At 26.5% G+C, this 20,192-nt stretch overlaps 1 protein-coding gene across 2 annotated transcripts in view; it reads left to right on the plus strand.

Annotated features, from left to right (window-relative positions):
* The window catches only part of LOC100209617 (kinesin-like protein KIF23), a 56,391-nt gene that overhangs the window by 16,616 nt on the left and 19,583 nt on the right, over nt 1-20,192 (plus strand). For both annotated transcript variants that reach the window (XM_065790288.1, XM_065790289.1), the window contains exons 4-10: nt 3,104-3,209; nt 6,155-6,291; nt 6,626-6,738; nt 13,323-13,386; nt 15,283-15,389; nt 15,892-16,004; nt 17,350-17,471. In XM_065790288.1, the coding sequence (XP_065646360.1) occupies nt 3,104-3,209; nt 6,155-6,291; nt 6,626-6,738; nt 13,323-13,386; nt 15,283-15,389; nt 15,892-16,004; nt 17,350-17,471 (762 nt within the window). The remainder of the gene's footprint in view (nt 1-3,103; nt 3,210-6,154; nt 6,292-6,625; nt 6,739-13,322; nt 13,387-15,282; nt 15,390-15,891; nt 16,005-17,349; nt 17,472-20,192) is intronic.

The following is a 20,192-nucleotide window of genomic DNA, read 5'->3' on the forward strand; positions in this document are numbered from 1 at the left end:
ATCAAAAGAAAAGTTTGTGACTGAGTTTCAAGGAAAATCAAATAGTGGATGAAACCCAAGAATATGATATCATGCACACAGCAATGGTTGAAAGGATGTATAGTAGCACTGCATTATAGTTTAACAGCTAAAGTTAAAGTCATTGGGCATACATTACTATGACATTTCTCTCATCTGCAGCATTATCATGTAGACAAAAAAGATCTAACAGCTGATGACGATTACGATTTGACACTATTCAAATCTCTCAAAATGAACTTAAAACATGTTGACAATAATGGTCCAACATTTCAAATTAATGCTCTGGACGACGGCAAAGCAGACAAAATTATGGGTGTGTTGATCAATACTATCCAACAGTTACAACTTGTTTAATTCACTTGCTATGGCAGGAGAGTACTTCCAAACTGAAAGTTTCATGATTATGTATAAGCTCTTGTTAAGCTGGGGAAGATGTTGTGATTTTGATTTGCGTCATTAATTAGCTTTGCTAATTATTGACTAAAGTCACACATTGTATCTTTTTATTATTATAACGTTTTGGATAATTATGGTTAATTGTTGGCAAGAGTCAAAAGTTGTATTTTTAATAATATATATATATATATATATATATATATATATATATATATATATATATATATATATATATATATATATATATATATATATATATATATATATATATATATATATATATAGCAAACAGTTTTTGTTACAAGGAGGAATTGTTTATAAGTAAGAAAAACATCATTAAAAAAAAGATGGCTTTTGAATGCATTGAGCAACATCTTCATGACCATCTTAAGCTCTTTGAACAACTTTTGCTGTATAGTTATTACCAGATTGTTTTCCACATCCATCATATCTTCCTACTGGCACATCGAAAGTATCAGTATTGCTGCCATTGAGTCCATTTTCATCAAGGTTGTATGTACTCTCATCAGAAGAAATTTGTTTGTCTACTGGTTTATCTGGCAATGTTCCTTGAAAAATTGCTTTTTGAAGGTTTGTCCCAGTAAATATTTTTTTGGGTATCAACTACCATAGATCTACCCTTTAAATTGTCCTCCGCTAGAATTAATAGATACTTGTTATTTTAGTGAAGTTGATACACATTGTGTGTAAAATTTTTCAACATTATTTTTTCAAGATGTTTTGTTGATTTCGTGCTTATGTTATGACTAATATTATGAGATAAGGATATCCATGGTGTTTTACTATGAGTTTCACAGGCTGTTAGAGTTGATCAGATCATCATAATCATTATCATTGGGTAAAGCTGTTGCAAGCAGTTAAGCAATTAGTGAAGATGAGACACATTGATCAACACTATTGTCAGATGTTTTAAGGCTATTCTATTGAGCAGTCTCTGGTCGATCTATAACATAAGATGATAAATAACCTTTATCAAAATAGATAAATAAAGGAAAAACTTTTTCTTGTTTTGATTTGCTAACACCTAATTGATTTTTTAATTTGTTAAGCAGCGCTTTTTTTGATTCTCAAATTATTGGTTTGGGCAGCTTTTAAGACTTTCCTTAATTTTCAGGTAAAAATAAAGTTTCTGTTAATCTTTTTATTACCTGTGAAAAAAGCTATTTAAAACTTACAAAAATAATATTCTTATAGCATTTAGAGAGACTTAGGATAGACTGTCTAGAGTCTGCCCTATTAAGGTGTATTAAACAAATTAAAAGAATAATTGCAAACACATTTTTAGGTTATAAATACAAACATTCCCAAATACACGCAAATAACATTTTATTCTAAAGAAAAAAACACATTTTCTGACAGAAATTGTAACCAGGATCTGAATGATTTAAAATCTGCATGCATTAATATGGAAAAATTTGTCAAAAACGTTGACAAGTGGTCTTTATCATAAAATATATTTATTTTGGAAATTAGCTTGTAACAATCATTTTTTGGCATTAGAACGTATTCATTTATACAAACTAGTTTCAGAAATCCTGTTTATTACATTTAAATAAATTTGATAACACATTGTTTCTTTATTGTTGACATATTGTTATTTATTTTATTTGATTTAATTTTTATTGTAAAATTTATCTATGTTAGTTACTTTGTCACAAAAAAAAGCAAAGTTTCAATTTACAATAGTTTACATATTTAAAAGCCAAATGGTTTACAAAAGTGTTACCAATAGCAATGACGTCAAATTGTTTGTTTTTCTGAATATCAATCTTACAACCACTTGCTTTTTTTACTGTTTTTGTGCAATGGTTGTCTGTATCAATCCCACAATGCTTTACTCTAATGAGATTCTAATTAGATCTTTACAGCCGCATACTAAATTTTTTATTGTATATATATATATATATATATATATATATATATATATATATATATATATATATATATATATATATATATTGTTTTAATGTCATATCTTGTTAAACATGTATATATTGGTTACTTGGTCAAAAAAAGTTTTATATGCTTTTCAAGTTTTAATAAACCCACAAGCAAAAGTGTGTAGACGCATACATTATCAACGCATATTTTGTTTTTAAATCACATTATCACTTAAGTTTACATATGTTAGTTAAAGTTGTACAATGTGTTTATAACTTTTTTTCTTGTTTATAATGTTTTTAGTGTTTATAACGTTTTTTTTTTTTTTTTTTTTTCATAAATGACTTTTACTTTTTTTATTTTTTTTTACCTTATTTTGATTTTTATCTACCTTATTTGTTATGTCTTGTCTTATGTTTAACTATTGTCATACATTAGGCAAGCTATGAACATAGCTATGTAGCTGTCATATATATGAATGTGTGTATAAATATGTATATATAAATATATATATATATATATAAATATATATATATATATATAAATTTATATATATATATATATATATATATATTATACGTTATATATATTATGTGTTATATATATATATATAATATATATATATATATAAATTTACATATATATATATATATATAAATATATATATATAACATATACATATATATATATATATATATATATATATATATATATATATATATATATATATATATATATATATATATATATATATATATATACTTACATATTTTTTTATATTTAGCTCAGATGTACCTTCAGTCAAGTCTTCCCTGGTTATACTACCCAAAGCCATTTATTCCAAAGTGTTGGCTTACCATTGGTTCAAGATCTTCTTAATGGCAAAAATGGTAGTTTAATCTTTATGAAAAATATTTATGTGATTTTATGTTAACATCCTAATAATAATAGCATAATAATGACAAACTTTCATTATAAATGTTGACTCTAGTTTTAAAGAAACTTCAGCTAAAATAATTTATCTTTTGTAAAACTGTATTGAGTGTTGTTCCTGTCAAATTAATTTAAGTTAAATAAATGTTGACTTGTGTGTTGCTTTATTTTGGATATGTGTTTCTTTTGTTGTGTTGCTAAGCCAGGTTGATAATCAACTCATCAATAAATCCAGGATTCAATTGTATGTTTTTAGAAATTAAAAAATTAAAAATGAATATACTGAAAAAACCCTAAATATAAGATTAATGTTTTTAAATCATTAAAATTATTGTTTATTATTTTCACATGTGTGTTATTGCTATTTCAAATATTGCTATTAACCTTTGTATCAAATAATTTATGCCAACCTGATGCCAACTTCAAAAAGATTGAGGTCGGCAAATTATTGCCGACCTCATTTTTCCTAATTCCAAGGGTTGTTATATATATATATATATATATATATATATATATATATATATATATATATATATATATATATATATATATATATATATATATATATATATATATATATATATATATATATATGTATATATATATATATATATAAAGAGAGAGAGAGAGAGAGAGAGAGAGAGAGAGAGAGAGAGAGAGAGAGAGAGAGAGAGAGAGAGAGAGAGAGAGTACAATCCGGTTTAAGTTGTTTGTTGAGGTGTTTCTGTGGCTTTGTTACTCTTAGTTCAGATATTTAAAGAAAATTTGTCTTGAAAACAGAATTGCTATCACAAAAATCACAAATTGCTATTAGATGCTAATTTGGATGCTTCTGTGCACAGTGCTCAAAGAAAATTATATGAAAGGATTTAGGTTTAATAGCTACAATAAAAGCAAAGCATTTTAAGTGGGCCAAACATTGGCGCATTAAAGATGTTAACTTCTGGAAAAAGTTAATTTATTTCATCACAAATAACGAATTGAATTTCATTTTATATAAAATAAATAAAAACCAGCACAGATGTTTACTATGTTCAGTTGGTTTTGCAACACAGAAAATGGTTTCTCATTTATTTTTAAGCAACATGGAGCTCCCTGCCACACAACATAGTCTGTTTAAGCTTTTTTGGAAAAGCAAAATATCTTTATATCTGGGCTATTACCCAGCTAATCCTGTTGGATTAGCTGGGTAATAGCCCAGATATAAACTCTATTGAAATATGTGGTAATTGATCAAGAGGTAAGTGGCTAAACATCTGATCACAAACCAAGCACAATTCTTAAAAAGGTCAAATTCTTGTATTCATAACATGTTGCATAGAATTAATAGTGTGTCTAGTTAATAGTGTCTAAAGATTTGAACAGTGACTACATATTTATATACAGCCCTTAGAATTTTGCAATAATTTGCAGAAGTTGGTAATAATTTGCAGACCTTAATCTGTTTGAGGTCGGCAGAAAAAATGTGAAACAAAGGTTTGAACATTAAATATAGAAATGAGGTCGGCGATTTATTGCTGACCTCAAACACTCCACGCATGTTTTAGAGTAAAATAATAAAAATAAAAACATTCAAAATGTTTTTATTTTTAAAAAATAAAACAAATGTTTTTAGAAACATTCAGAATGTTTTTAAAGACATTGTAGTCTTTTAATTTGCGTTTTTGTAGTTTTTTTATCTTAATTAGTTTCTGCAATTAAATTAATTAATTTGTTAATTTAATTAATAATTAAATTAAATTAATGCCTTATGTTTTAATTTAGCCTTAACTTTGTCAGTTTAAATAGACAATCGAAGATCTGTTTTTTTTACCGCAAACTGTATATCTAAGCCCTTTGCTATAGGTGTGTGTGTGTTTATATATATATATATATATATATATATATATATATATATATATATATATATATATATATATATATATATATATATATATACACATATAGTTTGTTGCATTTGGGAGTACGGAAGGAAAAAAATGATTCTTATGCCAACAAATACGTCACTTTTGATTACTTTAGACTTTCATCCAACATTTGCGTGTTGTCAGAAAGTAAAAACCATTAATTTAATTACAAATTAATCGTTTTTTAAAAAAACCACTAAAACGCAAATTTAATTGACCAGAATCTTTTTAAAACAATCTGAATGTTTTTAACAATATAAACAATGTTTTCATTTTTATTTTTTTAAATAAAATGTTTTTATTTTTAATTTTTTTAATAAAATGTTTTTATTTTTATTTTTTTTACTGTAAATCATGCGCGGAATAATGCTACATCGACTATCTTAAAGCCTGACTCGCAAGGGAGTGCTGCTACATCGACTGACAAATAGCCTGACTCGCAAGGGAGTGCTGCTACATAGACTGACAAATAGCCTGACCCGCAAGGGAGTGCTGCTACATCTACTATCTTTTAACCTGACTCGCAAGGAAGTGCTGCTGCATCGTCTGAGGGTTTGGTTGGGGCAGGCAGTCCATCGATCAATGAAAAAAAAAATTCCGGTCTTGCATTTTAATTTTTACTTTTTGTCAACAAAATACAGAAAAACTTTCTGACAACCAGTTAAGAGTTATATATATATATATATATATATATATAGAGTTATATATATATATATATATATATATATATATATATATATATATATATATATATATATATATATATATGTATGTATGTATGTATGTATGTATGTATGTATGTATGTATGTATTTATGTATGTATGTATATATGTACACACACCTATAGCAAAGAGCTTACATATATAGTTTTTTTGAATGAAAGATCATTCACCACTGTCTCCAAATATTTTCTGGATATGTCACTGATTGTTATAATTTTTTGTATTTATTTTTGTTATTATAGTAGAATTTATAAATTGTTTAATAATTTTAGGTTTATGTTTTATGTATGGGATTTCTGGATCAGGAAAAACTCATACCATGAATGGAACACCTTCTGATGGAGGAGTTCTCCCACGTTGTTTAGATGTTTTATTTAACAGTATTGGAGATTATCAAGCTTCACGATGTGTAAGATTTTTTTGTTGATCTATTGTTGATTTTTATGTATTAATTTTATTATGGCTACAACCTTTTCTTAACTATATAACTCAATAATACTAGCCTTGACAAATAAATTGATTCCCATTCTACCAGGGGTGTGAGGGGGATTGAATTTCTTGCTTTCAAAATGTTCTACCACTACACTACTACCAAATTAATATTAATTAATAGTAATATGGTACTAGTTTTTTTTAGTTTTTTTTTAGATCTATCTCTTCATTAAATAAATGAAATTGTGTAACTTACTTTCAAAAAATATTTTAGAAAACATATTATCTGTAAAAATGTTTTCTTTAAAAAGGTTTTCAGACCTGATTGTTACAATGGATTTGAAGTTCTTTCTGATAGTGAAGCCTCTTCAGAAGCAAAAAGAAAATCTTTGGAGCAGGCTGCTTTTTTATCTCAGAAATCAAGGTAAATATTTTTGTTTGTAATTTGAAATATTTTCTCTTAGTATTTTTCTTCTTTTTAACTTGTTTAATTGTATTAATGCAATAACAGAATGCTTATCTGCTGTCCAATAGCTAATATATATATGTATATACAGTATTGGACAAAACATTAGCAACCAACATTGAACAAGAAGAAGTTTCCAGAAGAAGCATCTGGAAGCATCCAGAAGTATCCAAAAACATTCAGAAGCATCCAGACGCATCCAGAAGCTTCCAGAAGCATCGAAAAGAAGCACCTAGGTTCATTTTACTATATAAGAAACATTTAAATCGACATGTAATTCAGTCAGTATATGGAAGTCAATCAGTCAGTATTATCAAGACAGTTTATCGAAGTGAGTTTTATCAAAGTGTTTTATCAAAGAACATCAATAGAAGAAGTGAAATACAAGAAGTGTTTCATTACATCAATACAGTCTACATCCAACCAAGACGTTGTGTTCCACAGAGCATTATTGTATCGTCACAAGGTAAATGTAACACGGTAAGCCTTGAGAAGCAAGATTATTTATTTTTATTATTTTTATGACTTCAAGTGCAAAAATGGCTCCCGACAGTCTTAGATTGGAACTAAGAAAGAAAATTATTGGCGATTACGTAAGTGAAATGTCACAAAAAGGTATTTGTGATAAATATCGCGTGAAAAAATGGACCGTATCGAGATTATGTTCCAAATATCGTTCTACGGGGAAGTTGGCAGCAGATAACAATAGTGGAAAACGCCACTTTTAGAGAGGATTCTATGATCTTCAGATCCGCCAAGAAGGATCCCTGTATATCATCAGTCAAGATACAAAAGCAATTACAGCTGCCTGTATCGGACCAAACAATCAGACGACGTGCTGTTGAAGCCAGATTGTTTTCTCGACGCCCTGCAAAGAAACCGCTGATTTCACTAAAAAACCAGAAGAAAAGACTCCTGTTTGCTACATCTCATATTGACTGGAATGTTCAGAAATGGTGAACTGTCCTGTTCAGTGATGAATTGAAGTTCAACATCATTGGGAGCAATGGCATTTGCCGTGTACGTCGACCGGCCGGAAAACGCCTCGATTTATGTTACTGCCATAAGACCGTGAAGCATGGTGGAGGCAATGTAATGGTCTGGGGGTGTTTTTCTGCTAACGGTCTCGGTCTAATACATCGAAACGATGGAATAATGGACCATTTCATGTATAAAAATATCCTGAAAGATGTTATGTTACCTCATGCTGAATGGAATATGCCAATAAAATGGGTTTTTCAGCAAGACAACAATCCGAAACACACTGCAAAAGTAGTCAAGCAGTGGTTTCAAGACAACCACCTATCGGTGATGGATTGGCCGCCTCAATCTCCGGATCTCAACCCTATCAAGAACCTGTGGGAGATCGTCAACCGCAGAATAAATCGTGAAGGTTTTCGTAATAAGAATCAACTATTTGAATAAATCCAAAAGGCCTGGGCAGCGATTCCACAAAGTTTCATTGATCACCTGATCGAATCTATGCCTCGAAGATGCAAGGCTGTGATCGACAACAAAGGATTCGCCACGAAATATTGATAGCGAAATACAGCTTGATCAACCTTTTGTCGAGTTGCACTTGTTTTGTCCAGAAGGAAATCAACTTTTTTTAATACTTTTGATTAATTTAATTATTTTTGTGTACAAATAATGAACTTTGTGATGAATAAAACTTGAAGAACTTTGTCTCTAAACAGTTACATAGTTATTTCTCTTAATTGAAAACATGCAGCACTTTTATATAAAGAAACTAAATTAGCATTATTTGGTTGCACTCGTTTTCTCCGATACTGTACATATATATATATAAATATATATATATATATATATATATATATATATATATATATATATATATATATATATATATATATATATATATATATGTATACAAGCCTCGGCAAAAGTTAATGAGCGTGAGAGTAGAGAAAAGGTCTCCTAAAACAAAAGTGGCGAGCCATGCGAGCTGCTCCTCTAAACAACTTATTAAGAGATTTTTTGGTTTTTGCATGACCTATTTGTTTATTCATTTAAAAATTTGCTTATATATACAAAACTTGGTTTTATCCTTGTAAGTATCATATGTTTGTAATGTTAATATGTTAATGTTTCAAAAATATATACATAACAAGCGTCATTAATTGCACCCTGAAAACATTCTTTCGAAAAACATTTTCTTTGTGTTTTCACACAAAGAAAATGTTTTTCAAAAGAATTTTTCCAAGGCGCAAGCACACTACCCTTTTTTTTATTAACAACATTACTTATTTGATCAAAAATTTGACAAAGAGCTCAAAAGGTTTTACTGCTTATAAAATATGTTTGATATTTTCTTATTGTAATAGTATGCAGGCATTTTAAGAGTTATTACAACAGTCAAAAATTCCACAATAATAGTGAATAATATATTTAAAGTAATTAGTAAATGAAAAAATATAATTAATAAATATAAGCAAAAGTTAAATCTTTTGCTTCCCGCCGAGGCCTGTATATATGTATATTCATAAAATAGATAACTAAAAATTTATATAAGAGTTTTTATGCCTGAATGCTGGAGAAAATTATGAAATGAATTCCATTTAGTCTTAAGGTCTTCAACCTAAGAAGTGTATTGATACGGTGAATCTGATGTAGAAGAAGTATGAGATAAAAGTATTAGTGAGATCATAGCATAATCTGAATCAGAACCACCTAAAAGTAATCAAGTCTAAACTAAGGTTAGTAAAATGGCACAAATCAAGGAGTTAAGATAAGTGATTAAAGGTTGTTTAGAAAACTAATCACAAAGTTAAGTAAGAAATTAAAAAGTTTTTAAGCTACAAAAGTGTCCATTTCAATGTGATCAATATTTAAGTCATGACAGCAATATTGGCTCGAAAATAAAAAGATAGGACTTGTTCAATTTGTTCAAAACATTAAAAATGGTGCAGTCTTAGGAAGGAGGAAAAGAATTAATAACAAGAAGTACAATAAATAACAAGAAGAAAAATATCCTGAGTGATGATGAGTTAGGAAGTCCTAAGCAAAAGCACATAAAAGAATAGAGAATTGATTTTCTACTAATCGGTCAATTGATTTAGATATACTTCTGTAATGACTCTCCTAAGCATAGTATGTGACAATTATTGGAGTCTTTGGAAATCAAAAGATAATAACCATCAACTTGATTGATGAAACAAACAAATTTAAATTGTTCTCATAAATAGCAAGTAAGTGTTGGTAATTTTTTAAAATTTAAAATTCAACAAACCAAAATTTTTTTAATTGATAGACCTAAAAAATTGGATGGTAGTGATGGTTTTTTTAAAATAATAATTTTAGGTATTTTATTCATATTTTTAATAATTAGAGAATTTGACTTAATCATAGATAGTGCGTGACACCTTAAGCAATAAGCTAGTTGTATCATTCTTGCTAATCAACCTAAAATTATAACAAAGAGCTTTTGTGGCTTTAAGTATGCACTCCAAAAGCACCATAAGGGACAACTTTTATGCTCAACATGTCAATGTTGGTACTATGATATTTTACAACTGTTGATGGAATTGGCATCTCTGAGAACTACCAAAGGGTTCGGGAATCTTTACTACTAGCTGACCTCAGAACCATTAGATCAGGGGTATTTTATTTCAGAGTTAACTTACACTAGCCTTTGTCTCAAACAAGTTCTAAAAGGCAATAGGACACTAGGCGGCCACTAGGCACTAGATTACACATTAACTGTAGCAAGGTGATCTATTATGATTCTTATTCTGACCTGACCTTAAAAACATACACTAGAGCATATAACTAAAACAAAATACTGGAGCAAATTGCTGACACAAATTTTAACAGCAAAATACTGCCATGTATTATTGGAACAAAGTACTGGAGCAAATTATTTGAACCCATTGTCTCATTTGTCGCAAGAGGCTAAAAGCATTTGCTCCATCTTAACTGTTTTCCTCCTGCAGAGTGCTTACATTATTTGCTATCAATATCTGTTGTTAAATGTCCCGCTCAGGGTCTGTTAATTTGCTTTAAGGACACACCAGTGAGTCAGTGTAATACCACTAATACAACCAGGCATGGTGTGGCGTTGTTATAGTATAAGGCTGACAATTTCAATCAATTTTTTACAATTCAAGCTAATATGGTACTTCTTTAGACTATTTGTGGTAATGTTAGTTTTTCTATCAACAACCAGTCTGTTACTAAATGCAAATATATTGCGTAGCAACAGTAGCTTCTGCATTCACATAACACAACACTATTGCAATATTTTTAATGCCTTCAGTGTCCTGTGTCCACATGCTTGTGTATCAATTATTCCCAAGTTTTTTTCAAACTCTTCACATAATTAGTAATTTATTCTTGAGTCCTTAATACAAGGGTGGGGGTGGGGGTTTGTTTCAGATCTAATAAATAGAGTGGGTGGGTGTTTCACAAAAGGTGGGAGTGGATTTTTTTTTCTTCTTAACTATATTTATCTTTTTCAGTTTGTGAAAACTTTTGATCTGGCACCATGTTACAATATAAGTTTTTTTTTATGAAAAATCTCAATTTATAAATCTGAACTAATATTTTTTACAAAATGCGCATAATATTATTTAATTCTAGCTTGGCTTGCAGTCAAATGTGCGTTTTCTAATTGCTGTTTCATCATAACTACTATAGCATTTAAAATGCTGATATAATTTTATACTTTGGTTGGAAATAAACCAAAAGCTTATTTTCGACGAATCGAGATTTACTAAGTCGACTATTTTTAAAGCCTGTTTACACTTTTTTTTTTGTTATATATTAAATAATTTATTAATAAATAAAAATATTAATTATTAATTAATAATAAGCCTGTTTACACTTAAAGTTTTTGTTTTTATCCGTGACTGAAATACTTATTTTCTAATTTTAAAGCTGTTTTACACTGAATTTTTTTTTTTTCACTTTCTTAGTTATAAACTTTTTTGTTGATAACAAATCAAAATAATAGAGAGGGGGGGGGGTTTACTAAAAATTAATAAACGTCTTCCATACCCCCGCCCCTCCTCCCTAACTCCTTTCATTAAGGACATAGTACATTGGTATTTAAAAAACTTGTATGTCAAATCCATATAATTTCTTAAATAAATATTTGCCAGATGTTCATCTTTCTGTATTGTATTCAGAATGTATACTGATTTTAAAAAAAATCAGTATACATTCTGAATACAATACAGAAAGATGGTTTATTGCATGTTGCTGGGTCATTTTTTATATGTGGTGTTTGTTGTTTTAAATCAATAAGTTTAAACTCCACATTAAAGAGTCTTTATTTTTTTTTAAAAAAATAAATAAATTTTACAGTTACTTTATATAAAATGTTTCTCTAGGATTGCTCTTCATAAACAATTGTTAATGCTTGCTTTTTTTGTGTCTGTGTTTCTGTTGCTTCTCTTCCTTGAAAGTGCCTCTGTTTTAAGGTGACATCAAATCCCATTTCCTTGCTCTTTGCTGTACTACAACCATTGTTTTTCATCAACCTATGCTGAATTAAATCACTAGATATTTGAACAAAGCGTTGCTTTGAGATACTATTTAATTTTAGCTGTATTTTGTTAAAAAATGCAACTGTTTAAAGTTTTTTTGGCTCATCCAATTGCTAAGAAGCCTTTGAAGTGGTTAATGAGTATATCTCTCTAGTAGAGGGTGAAGAAACTGCTGTAGTGGTTAGTGAAGTAATGAAGAATGTTGTTCACCATTCACTGAAGAATCTACAAATATTGTGTTAGTCCATTACACAAGTTATCAAGTCATTTTATTATTAAAACTAGATTTAGTTTCATCAATACATAAATTCTTTAAAAAACTATTTACTATAAAAGAAATTCAACAATATCAGAGTTGTTAATAATACTTTTAAAAGCTTCATACATTTTAAAATTTATAAACTAATTTTGGATCTTATTATTGGATCTTATCATCTTATTATCTAGTTAAGATCTAATTGCGATCAAAAAAGTAATACTGATTGTGTATTAATACTTTATTTGACAATCTTTTTTAACCGTTTACATGAAGTTAGATTTAAGTCAGCATAAACAAATAAAAAATATTATTTATAAAATAAATACTATATTTACACAAAATGGTAAATGATTACATAAATAATTTAAAATATTTTATGTTTAAAATAAATAATTGTTAACTATGGCCTACTATCTGGTTCAATTTAATTATGGAGAGTAATGCGGAAGTTACCACAATTAATTTGCGTAAACGTAAAATAACTTAGGAAAATTTTTTCTTATAAATAGCCTTTGTTAAACTGATTTTAACGATAGAAAAAAAAAGTTGATGTAGGTCTAACCAGTTCCTTAAACATTTAAAACAAGTACTTCAGCACTGCACCATTAATATGAAAAAGGGAGGAAACCAGAAGAATATTGTCTTCAATATTTCAAGTTTTAATTATCTTAAAATTTATTATTCAAAATTAAATAGTTGTTTTTTTGTTTTTGAATATTAAATCATATGGATCTATTAAATAATATTATTACTGGTATTTTTTTTTTTTTTTTCAGAAAGCAAACTGAAGAAGATAGAATGGCTGATATGATAAGAATACCTGACTTAACTAAGTTAGAGGTAGAAAAATTTTGTAATTTAATATATATTACAGATGCAATTGAAATTTAAGGTGTAACAGAGGACATAGTCGAAATATATTTTGAATAGAAATGTAATGGGAAACATAAAAATAAATATAGGTACAAAATCTACTTGGATTGATAAAATCTTAGGTAAAAAAAATTTCAATTCAAAAAAAAAGAAGAGAGAAAATAGAAAAATTATATAATTCTAGCTAATAAAAGAAAAATTTAGCAAATAAATAAAAAACAAGACAAAAATTAAAGAGGTAATAAATGAGTTATAAACAAAGTTATTTTAGTTTTATAAATGTTTGAATTATGTTATAAAAATTTGTTATGTATTTTCAAATTATATTCTGGTAATTCACAAAACCTTATTTTCCAAAACTTCAATTTTTTCTAGCAGATCAGCCTCGACTAGGGAAAATTTTTTAAGACCAAAACAGCAGTTTTATTCATTGTGGAATGTTCTTGACTGTTCATCATTTTTTATGCTGTATGTTTATATATTGTGGACCCAATACTAAAACTGGATATAGTTAAAATTTGGTGGTTTTGAGTTTTTTATGCCAAACATTTACATTTATGTCAAGGAGTACCAAATGCATTAAGTGAATATCTCAAATACGCTACCATTGTTAAATTTAAATAAGACAATTAGCAAAAGTAAACTTGTTGAAAAAAACTTAAACTATCATTATCTCAAAACTATGAATATTGAGTTTGTTTAGTTGTAACATCGGACCCCCAGTATATGCACACACATAGTTTATATATATATATATATATATATATATATATATATATATATATATATATATTATATATATATATATATATATATATATATATATATATATATATATATATATATATAAATATATATACATATATATAAATATATATATATATACATATTTTTATATTTATATATATATTTATATATATGTATATATATTTATATATATATATATATTTATATATATGTATATATATTTATATATTTATATATATATATATATATATATATATATATATATATATATATATATATATATATATATATATATATATATATATATATATATATATATATGTAAATTATGTTAGTGTATTTTACAAATAGAGTGCTCAATGTTCTTAAAGAACAGAGCAATAATAAATTAGTAAAAAACTAAATAAATTAGTAAAAAAGTTAGATAAGTGTTTTTTACTAATTTATATATATATATATATATATATATATATATATATATATATATATATATATATATACATACATACATACATACATACATACATACATACATACATACATACATACATACATACATACATACATACATACATACATACATACATACATACATACACATATAAATGCAGCATTAGGTGCACATAGATAATATCATAAAAAAATAAGGAAGTTACAAGGGGTAGTACATACATTGACTATCTTATAGCCTGCTGCCGCAAAGGAGTGCTGCTTGGCATGAGGCAGCAATCTTTTCTTGAATTATTCTTTGTTTTTTTCCTCTTTTTCTAAAAAATTAAAGCACACATTTTTACATTAAGAGCGCAAAAATGATATTAGGAAATTGCATCCCTACATATGGATTGAGTATAGTAGGTCTATATATATATATATATATATATATATATATATATATATATATATATATATATATATATATATATATATATATATATATATATATATATATATATATATACTATATCTGTGTATATAGTATATATAGATACATACACATATAAATATACAATTAAAAATGATATTAATAAAAGTAAATAGGAGTGTTAGTTAATGTTGTGTTTTTTTTCAATTATAATTTTGTGTTAAAGCATGATATGCAAACAATTTCTTTATTAGGTTGATCAAGATAATGTTTACAGTGTATTTATTTCGTTTGTTGAAATTTACAACAATTCTGTCTTTGATCTGCTTGAAGATTCAGCAAATGATGTTTTCAAACAAAAGTATGTTGAATAATAGTTATAATAAATTAAATCCCAAACTTTTCTTGTTAATATGAATAATAATTAATAAGAAATTGATAGGTACAAACAAGAGTCAGTAATAATACAGGCAAGACATTCAGCGTTAAAGTCACTATTAACAACAATATTAACAGTAAACCGAAATAGTAGAAAATAATATCTGTCTTTTTTATCTTTGTAATTGTTATATTTATATTATATTTACTTACAATATAGTTACATGGCAATTAAATTTTATTATAACACTGACCTCTACCTAATATTTTTAATTAACAAATCCATTTTTGATGCTAAGTCATTTACTTTTTTTAATTTGTCTTTAACATTTTTAAATCTATTAATCTTTATTTAAGAAAAAGATTTAAAAAAATTGTTATCAATGGAAATGTTTTTTTTTTTGCTTGGAAATAATAAAATATTTTTTAAATTATTGAATATATTTTCGTATCTATAATGAAAATTTTATATATAATAATTTTAGGCAACCAGTGTCAAAGATACTACGAGAGGATCAACGGAAGAATATGTATGTTTATGAAGCTGTTGAAATTGAAGTAAAAAGCACTGAAGAAGCATTTGATCTTTTTTACAGAGGTTCGCTAATAGTAAAATCTAAAAGAAAAAAAATTTCTTTTTTGTGTAAACATGTTTTAAAGTCTGCATAAGTTTTATGTATGTAGTATTGTAGTTAATGCTCAAATTAAATGTTTGTAAACTGTAATTTCTGGAAATTATCCTATTGCAAAAATTTATGAAAAAACAAAGCAATAAATTTACTACAGCTAAGGCAAAAACAGTCAAAACATGCATTTTTTAATTTATTGCTTATTTAAACCAAATTAAAGTATTATAAACAAATGAAAAAGTTAAAATAATAGTGTTAATATTATATTAAAATTGACCATTAAAAGATAATACTAAAGTTTAAGCTATTTGCACATTGTACAAACGTTAAAACACAATTTTTGTGAGCATTTATAAATGTTTAATGCCATTAAAAAAAAATTTCCACAACTTTACAATGAAATGTGAATGAAGATTTATCAACTAAATAAAATAAATTAACTTAGCCTAATTAAATTGGTAATTGGCTATTTAAAGATTTAAATATTTTCAATTAAACATTTATATTATCATCAAAGTTAAATATTAATTAAAAATAATTAAATATACTTGATAATTAAAGTATTAAAAATGTATATTTTAAATTATGTTATTAAGGTTTTTTTTTTTTTTTTTTTTTTTTTTTTTTGTTTTTTTTTAAAACTTTAAGTTGTTTAAATTTGTTTTTATATATTTTTTTAAACCCTTCTTTAATTTAAGTCTTTTTTAATATTGCAATGTATTTTATGGTTTGTTTTTCTTTTTTTATCTGGTGAATATTTAAATAAGTTGAACTTTAAATCATAGTTTGTAATAATAATAAATTAAATGAGATATTTTATCATAGTTTCAAGATCATAGCATTAATATTTTTTTAATAAATAATAATAATAATGTTAAACCTTCATTAAAACGGGTTTTTTGATCTTGTTTTGACAATATCTTTGTCAATTCTAGTTATATTTAGTTTAGATCTTTGGTTAAATTTCTTTCAATTTGAAAGGTGTAAAGATATTTTCATAAGTAACATTTAAAAAAATAAGACTTGGAGTTGCATTTACATATGAAAATGCTGTGAACCATGCATAAATTCTAATTGCAAAAGAATTAAATCAAAAAGTTGTCTATATTTTTGTGCATCTGAAAAATCTAAAAGGGATTTTTTGTTTAAAAAATTGATTTTTGATATAAAGACAGAATATGGAAATATTTTCAGTATTTCTCAAGTTTAATCTAATATTAGATTTACAGCATATTTAGGAAGTCAGTAATTGTATAATAAGTTTTAATGAAAGTTTAATGAAGTATAAAAGATATTGCTATTTTTTATTTTAAGGTCAAAACAGAAGAAAAACAGCACACACGTTACTAAATACAGAATCTAGTAGAAGTCATAGTGTATTCAACATTCGACTGGTTCAAGCTCCATTAGGACCTGATGGAGCTGCAGTTCTCAATGTATTTTATTTATATATATTTATATTTTTTAACTAAATATTTGGGCATTAGTGTTAATGCAAATAAATATTCTTTTTTAACCTTCTCTTTACCCAGCACAGCCTACCGTACTTGTGCAGCGTTGAGAAAATTCCATAATAATACCTGTCGAATGGCTCTAACATTTTTAAACAGAAGTATAATAGTGAAACAACACATTTTTAAAAAAAAAATGTGTTGTTTCACTATTATACATCTGTTTAGAAGGTTAATAAACTTACACATTTTGGTTTGGGTTTGATTGGGTTTTACCCCTACTTTAGTCTGTGGTCATTAAAGATTAACTGCAAAAAGGAAAATCCAAAATTTTATTTAAATAAACTTTTTTGTAACAGCCTCAAATATCAACTACAAAAGACCTGGAATTTAAAAAAAAAAAGAAATAATCTGAGACACATGTACAAGAGAAACAAAATCACACAAAAAATTTTTTTGTATCTAATTTTTAATTTTTTTGAATTGCATTTGTTTATTACGTGTAATTGATGTTAATTAATTTGGGTAATTATGTGGCATTGAATTACCCAAATTAATTAACATCAATTGGTATATCCTCCTAAGTGCATTTAATTAAATCAAACAAATCCTGTTGGTTAGTTATCTTGTGATTGCTACTTTTTCACTTGATACTTCCAAAGATGTTATATTGGGTTTAGGTCCGGAGATTGTGGTGGAACTCAAACTTTATTTTAACCACAAAGTGCTGTGACTAGCCTGGAGGTGTGCCTTGGGTTGTTGTCATATTGGAATGTCTAACTCACAACATTTTGTCCTTTGCATGTGGCAGCATTATTTTTATTATATATCATTTTTACTTTGTTTATTATTTTGAAAAACTTTAATAAATGTTTTGAACAGAGTTTTTAAATTTTTAAAAAACATAATAACAAGTCTTAAATTTGCAGAGCAAGTTTAAACCTTATTCGTATGTTTTTCAAATTTCAATAACCATATTTAAATTTGCTCTGCAAAGTTAAGCCATGATCATACATTTTTGTGACAGTAGACAAAACAGCAAATAATGACCCTGCGTGTGTTAAAGTTCTTACAAAACTTGTCAAGCTAGGGTACAATAAGTTTGCTTTTGCAAATAAAGTTTTCTATCTGATCTGCAAGTTTATGGTAATTATTTTAAAAATTTTGCAGGTCTGGGTGAAACTGCAACAATGGGTGTTTGATTTATGGCTTCAAAAGCAACGCACTGAGTTTGATAATAAAGTGTTTGAAAACCAACTAAAGTGAGTTACAGTTTAGATGGTTTTCAAACACTTTATCAGCATTCTACAAAATCTAAACATAAATTAGTTTCTGATATTAAATTATCAAAAATAGTTTGTCATTTATATATAGATTCAAATAAAAACTCTATTTGGGGAGAGAAAGTAGTACAATTAGAGTATTCTATAAATGATAAAATTTATAGAATACTCTAATAATTGATTTATAGAATAATCTAAATTTTCAGCTTAACTTAAAGCAGCTATGTGGCGGTTTAAAATAGCTATGTGGCTGTTTAAAGTTGCTGAAAATGATTTTGCTATAAGACATTGTGATAATACATTATTATTATTTCAAAGAATGTTTCCAAATAGTATAGTAAGTCAAGGTTTTAGTATGAGTAGACAAAAAACTTCATATGTATTTCAAGATGGGTTTGGACCTTTGTCGGAGAAATGCCTGTGTTCTAGTATATCAATAAGTTAAGGTGCTTTTACTTTAATGTTTGACAACTACAGCACAGCTAAAAAAACAAATGGATTTTCTATGTCGTTTTTGGTCAGAAGAAGAGAACCAAGTTGTTACAAAATATTTAACATCGCTATTCTTTGGCAGAGCAACAGCAGAAGATATCAAAAAAATGCTTGCAGATATACATTATAATAAAAGATTAGATTTACTATGGTTTTAAGATTGGAAGATACTAAAAAATATTTTTTGGAGTATGATTCAAAACAAAAGGAATATAAAAAGACTCTGACAAACAATAAGCATTATGTAAGAATTCAGAGAATTATAAGGAAATTAAAAATGTAATTTAGTTAGTTTAGGTTGTTTTTTTAATTTCTTTTATTAGATACATATTATAGTAATTAATTATTTTAAGAGGTACTTGTGTCTGTCAAATTTCTTATTTGTAAAGCTCCCTTGTTTGAAAAATACTTGACCATATTCCAAAATGAAGGACCACTTATTCATGTTTTATTTTATAAATTGAAAGATCTTTTATATCATGGATGATGCGTTTTTTCAAACCTTCTACTGTTAATGGTAAACTTTCCAAAGATCTTTTAAAAACTGATTCTTCTGATTCAACTATCTGCCTTGATTTAAATAAAATGGATTTTGGCAAGGAAGCTAAAAACCAAGTACTTTGCTTTTTATCATTTTGTTACGCATTTTATTTAAGAGTAAACGCAAACTAATGTTTGTTGGATTAGTTATTGATTATATTTATCTTTTCTAGATATTTTATCAAAAAATTTATTTATTATTCCTGACTGATGTTGAGTTTCAAAAGTGAATATGTAATTTTTAGTTCAAAAAAAATTTCATGTGAAAAAAAAAATATCTACCCACAACAAATGAGAGATGGATATATATATCTGTTGTAAAATACTTACAAAAAATACTTCTTGAATACTTTCAAAAAAAAAATCTTAAAAATGCTATAACACATAAAAA

The sequence above is a fragment of the Hydra vulgaris genome, chromosome 02, assembly GCF_038396675.1.
Source record: "Hydra vulgaris chromosome 02, alternate assembly HydraT2T_AEP".
In the NCBI taxonomy this organism is placed as follows: domain Eukaryota; kingdom Metazoa; phylum Cnidaria; class Hydrozoa; order Anthoathecata; family Hydridae; genus Hydra; species Hydra vulgaris.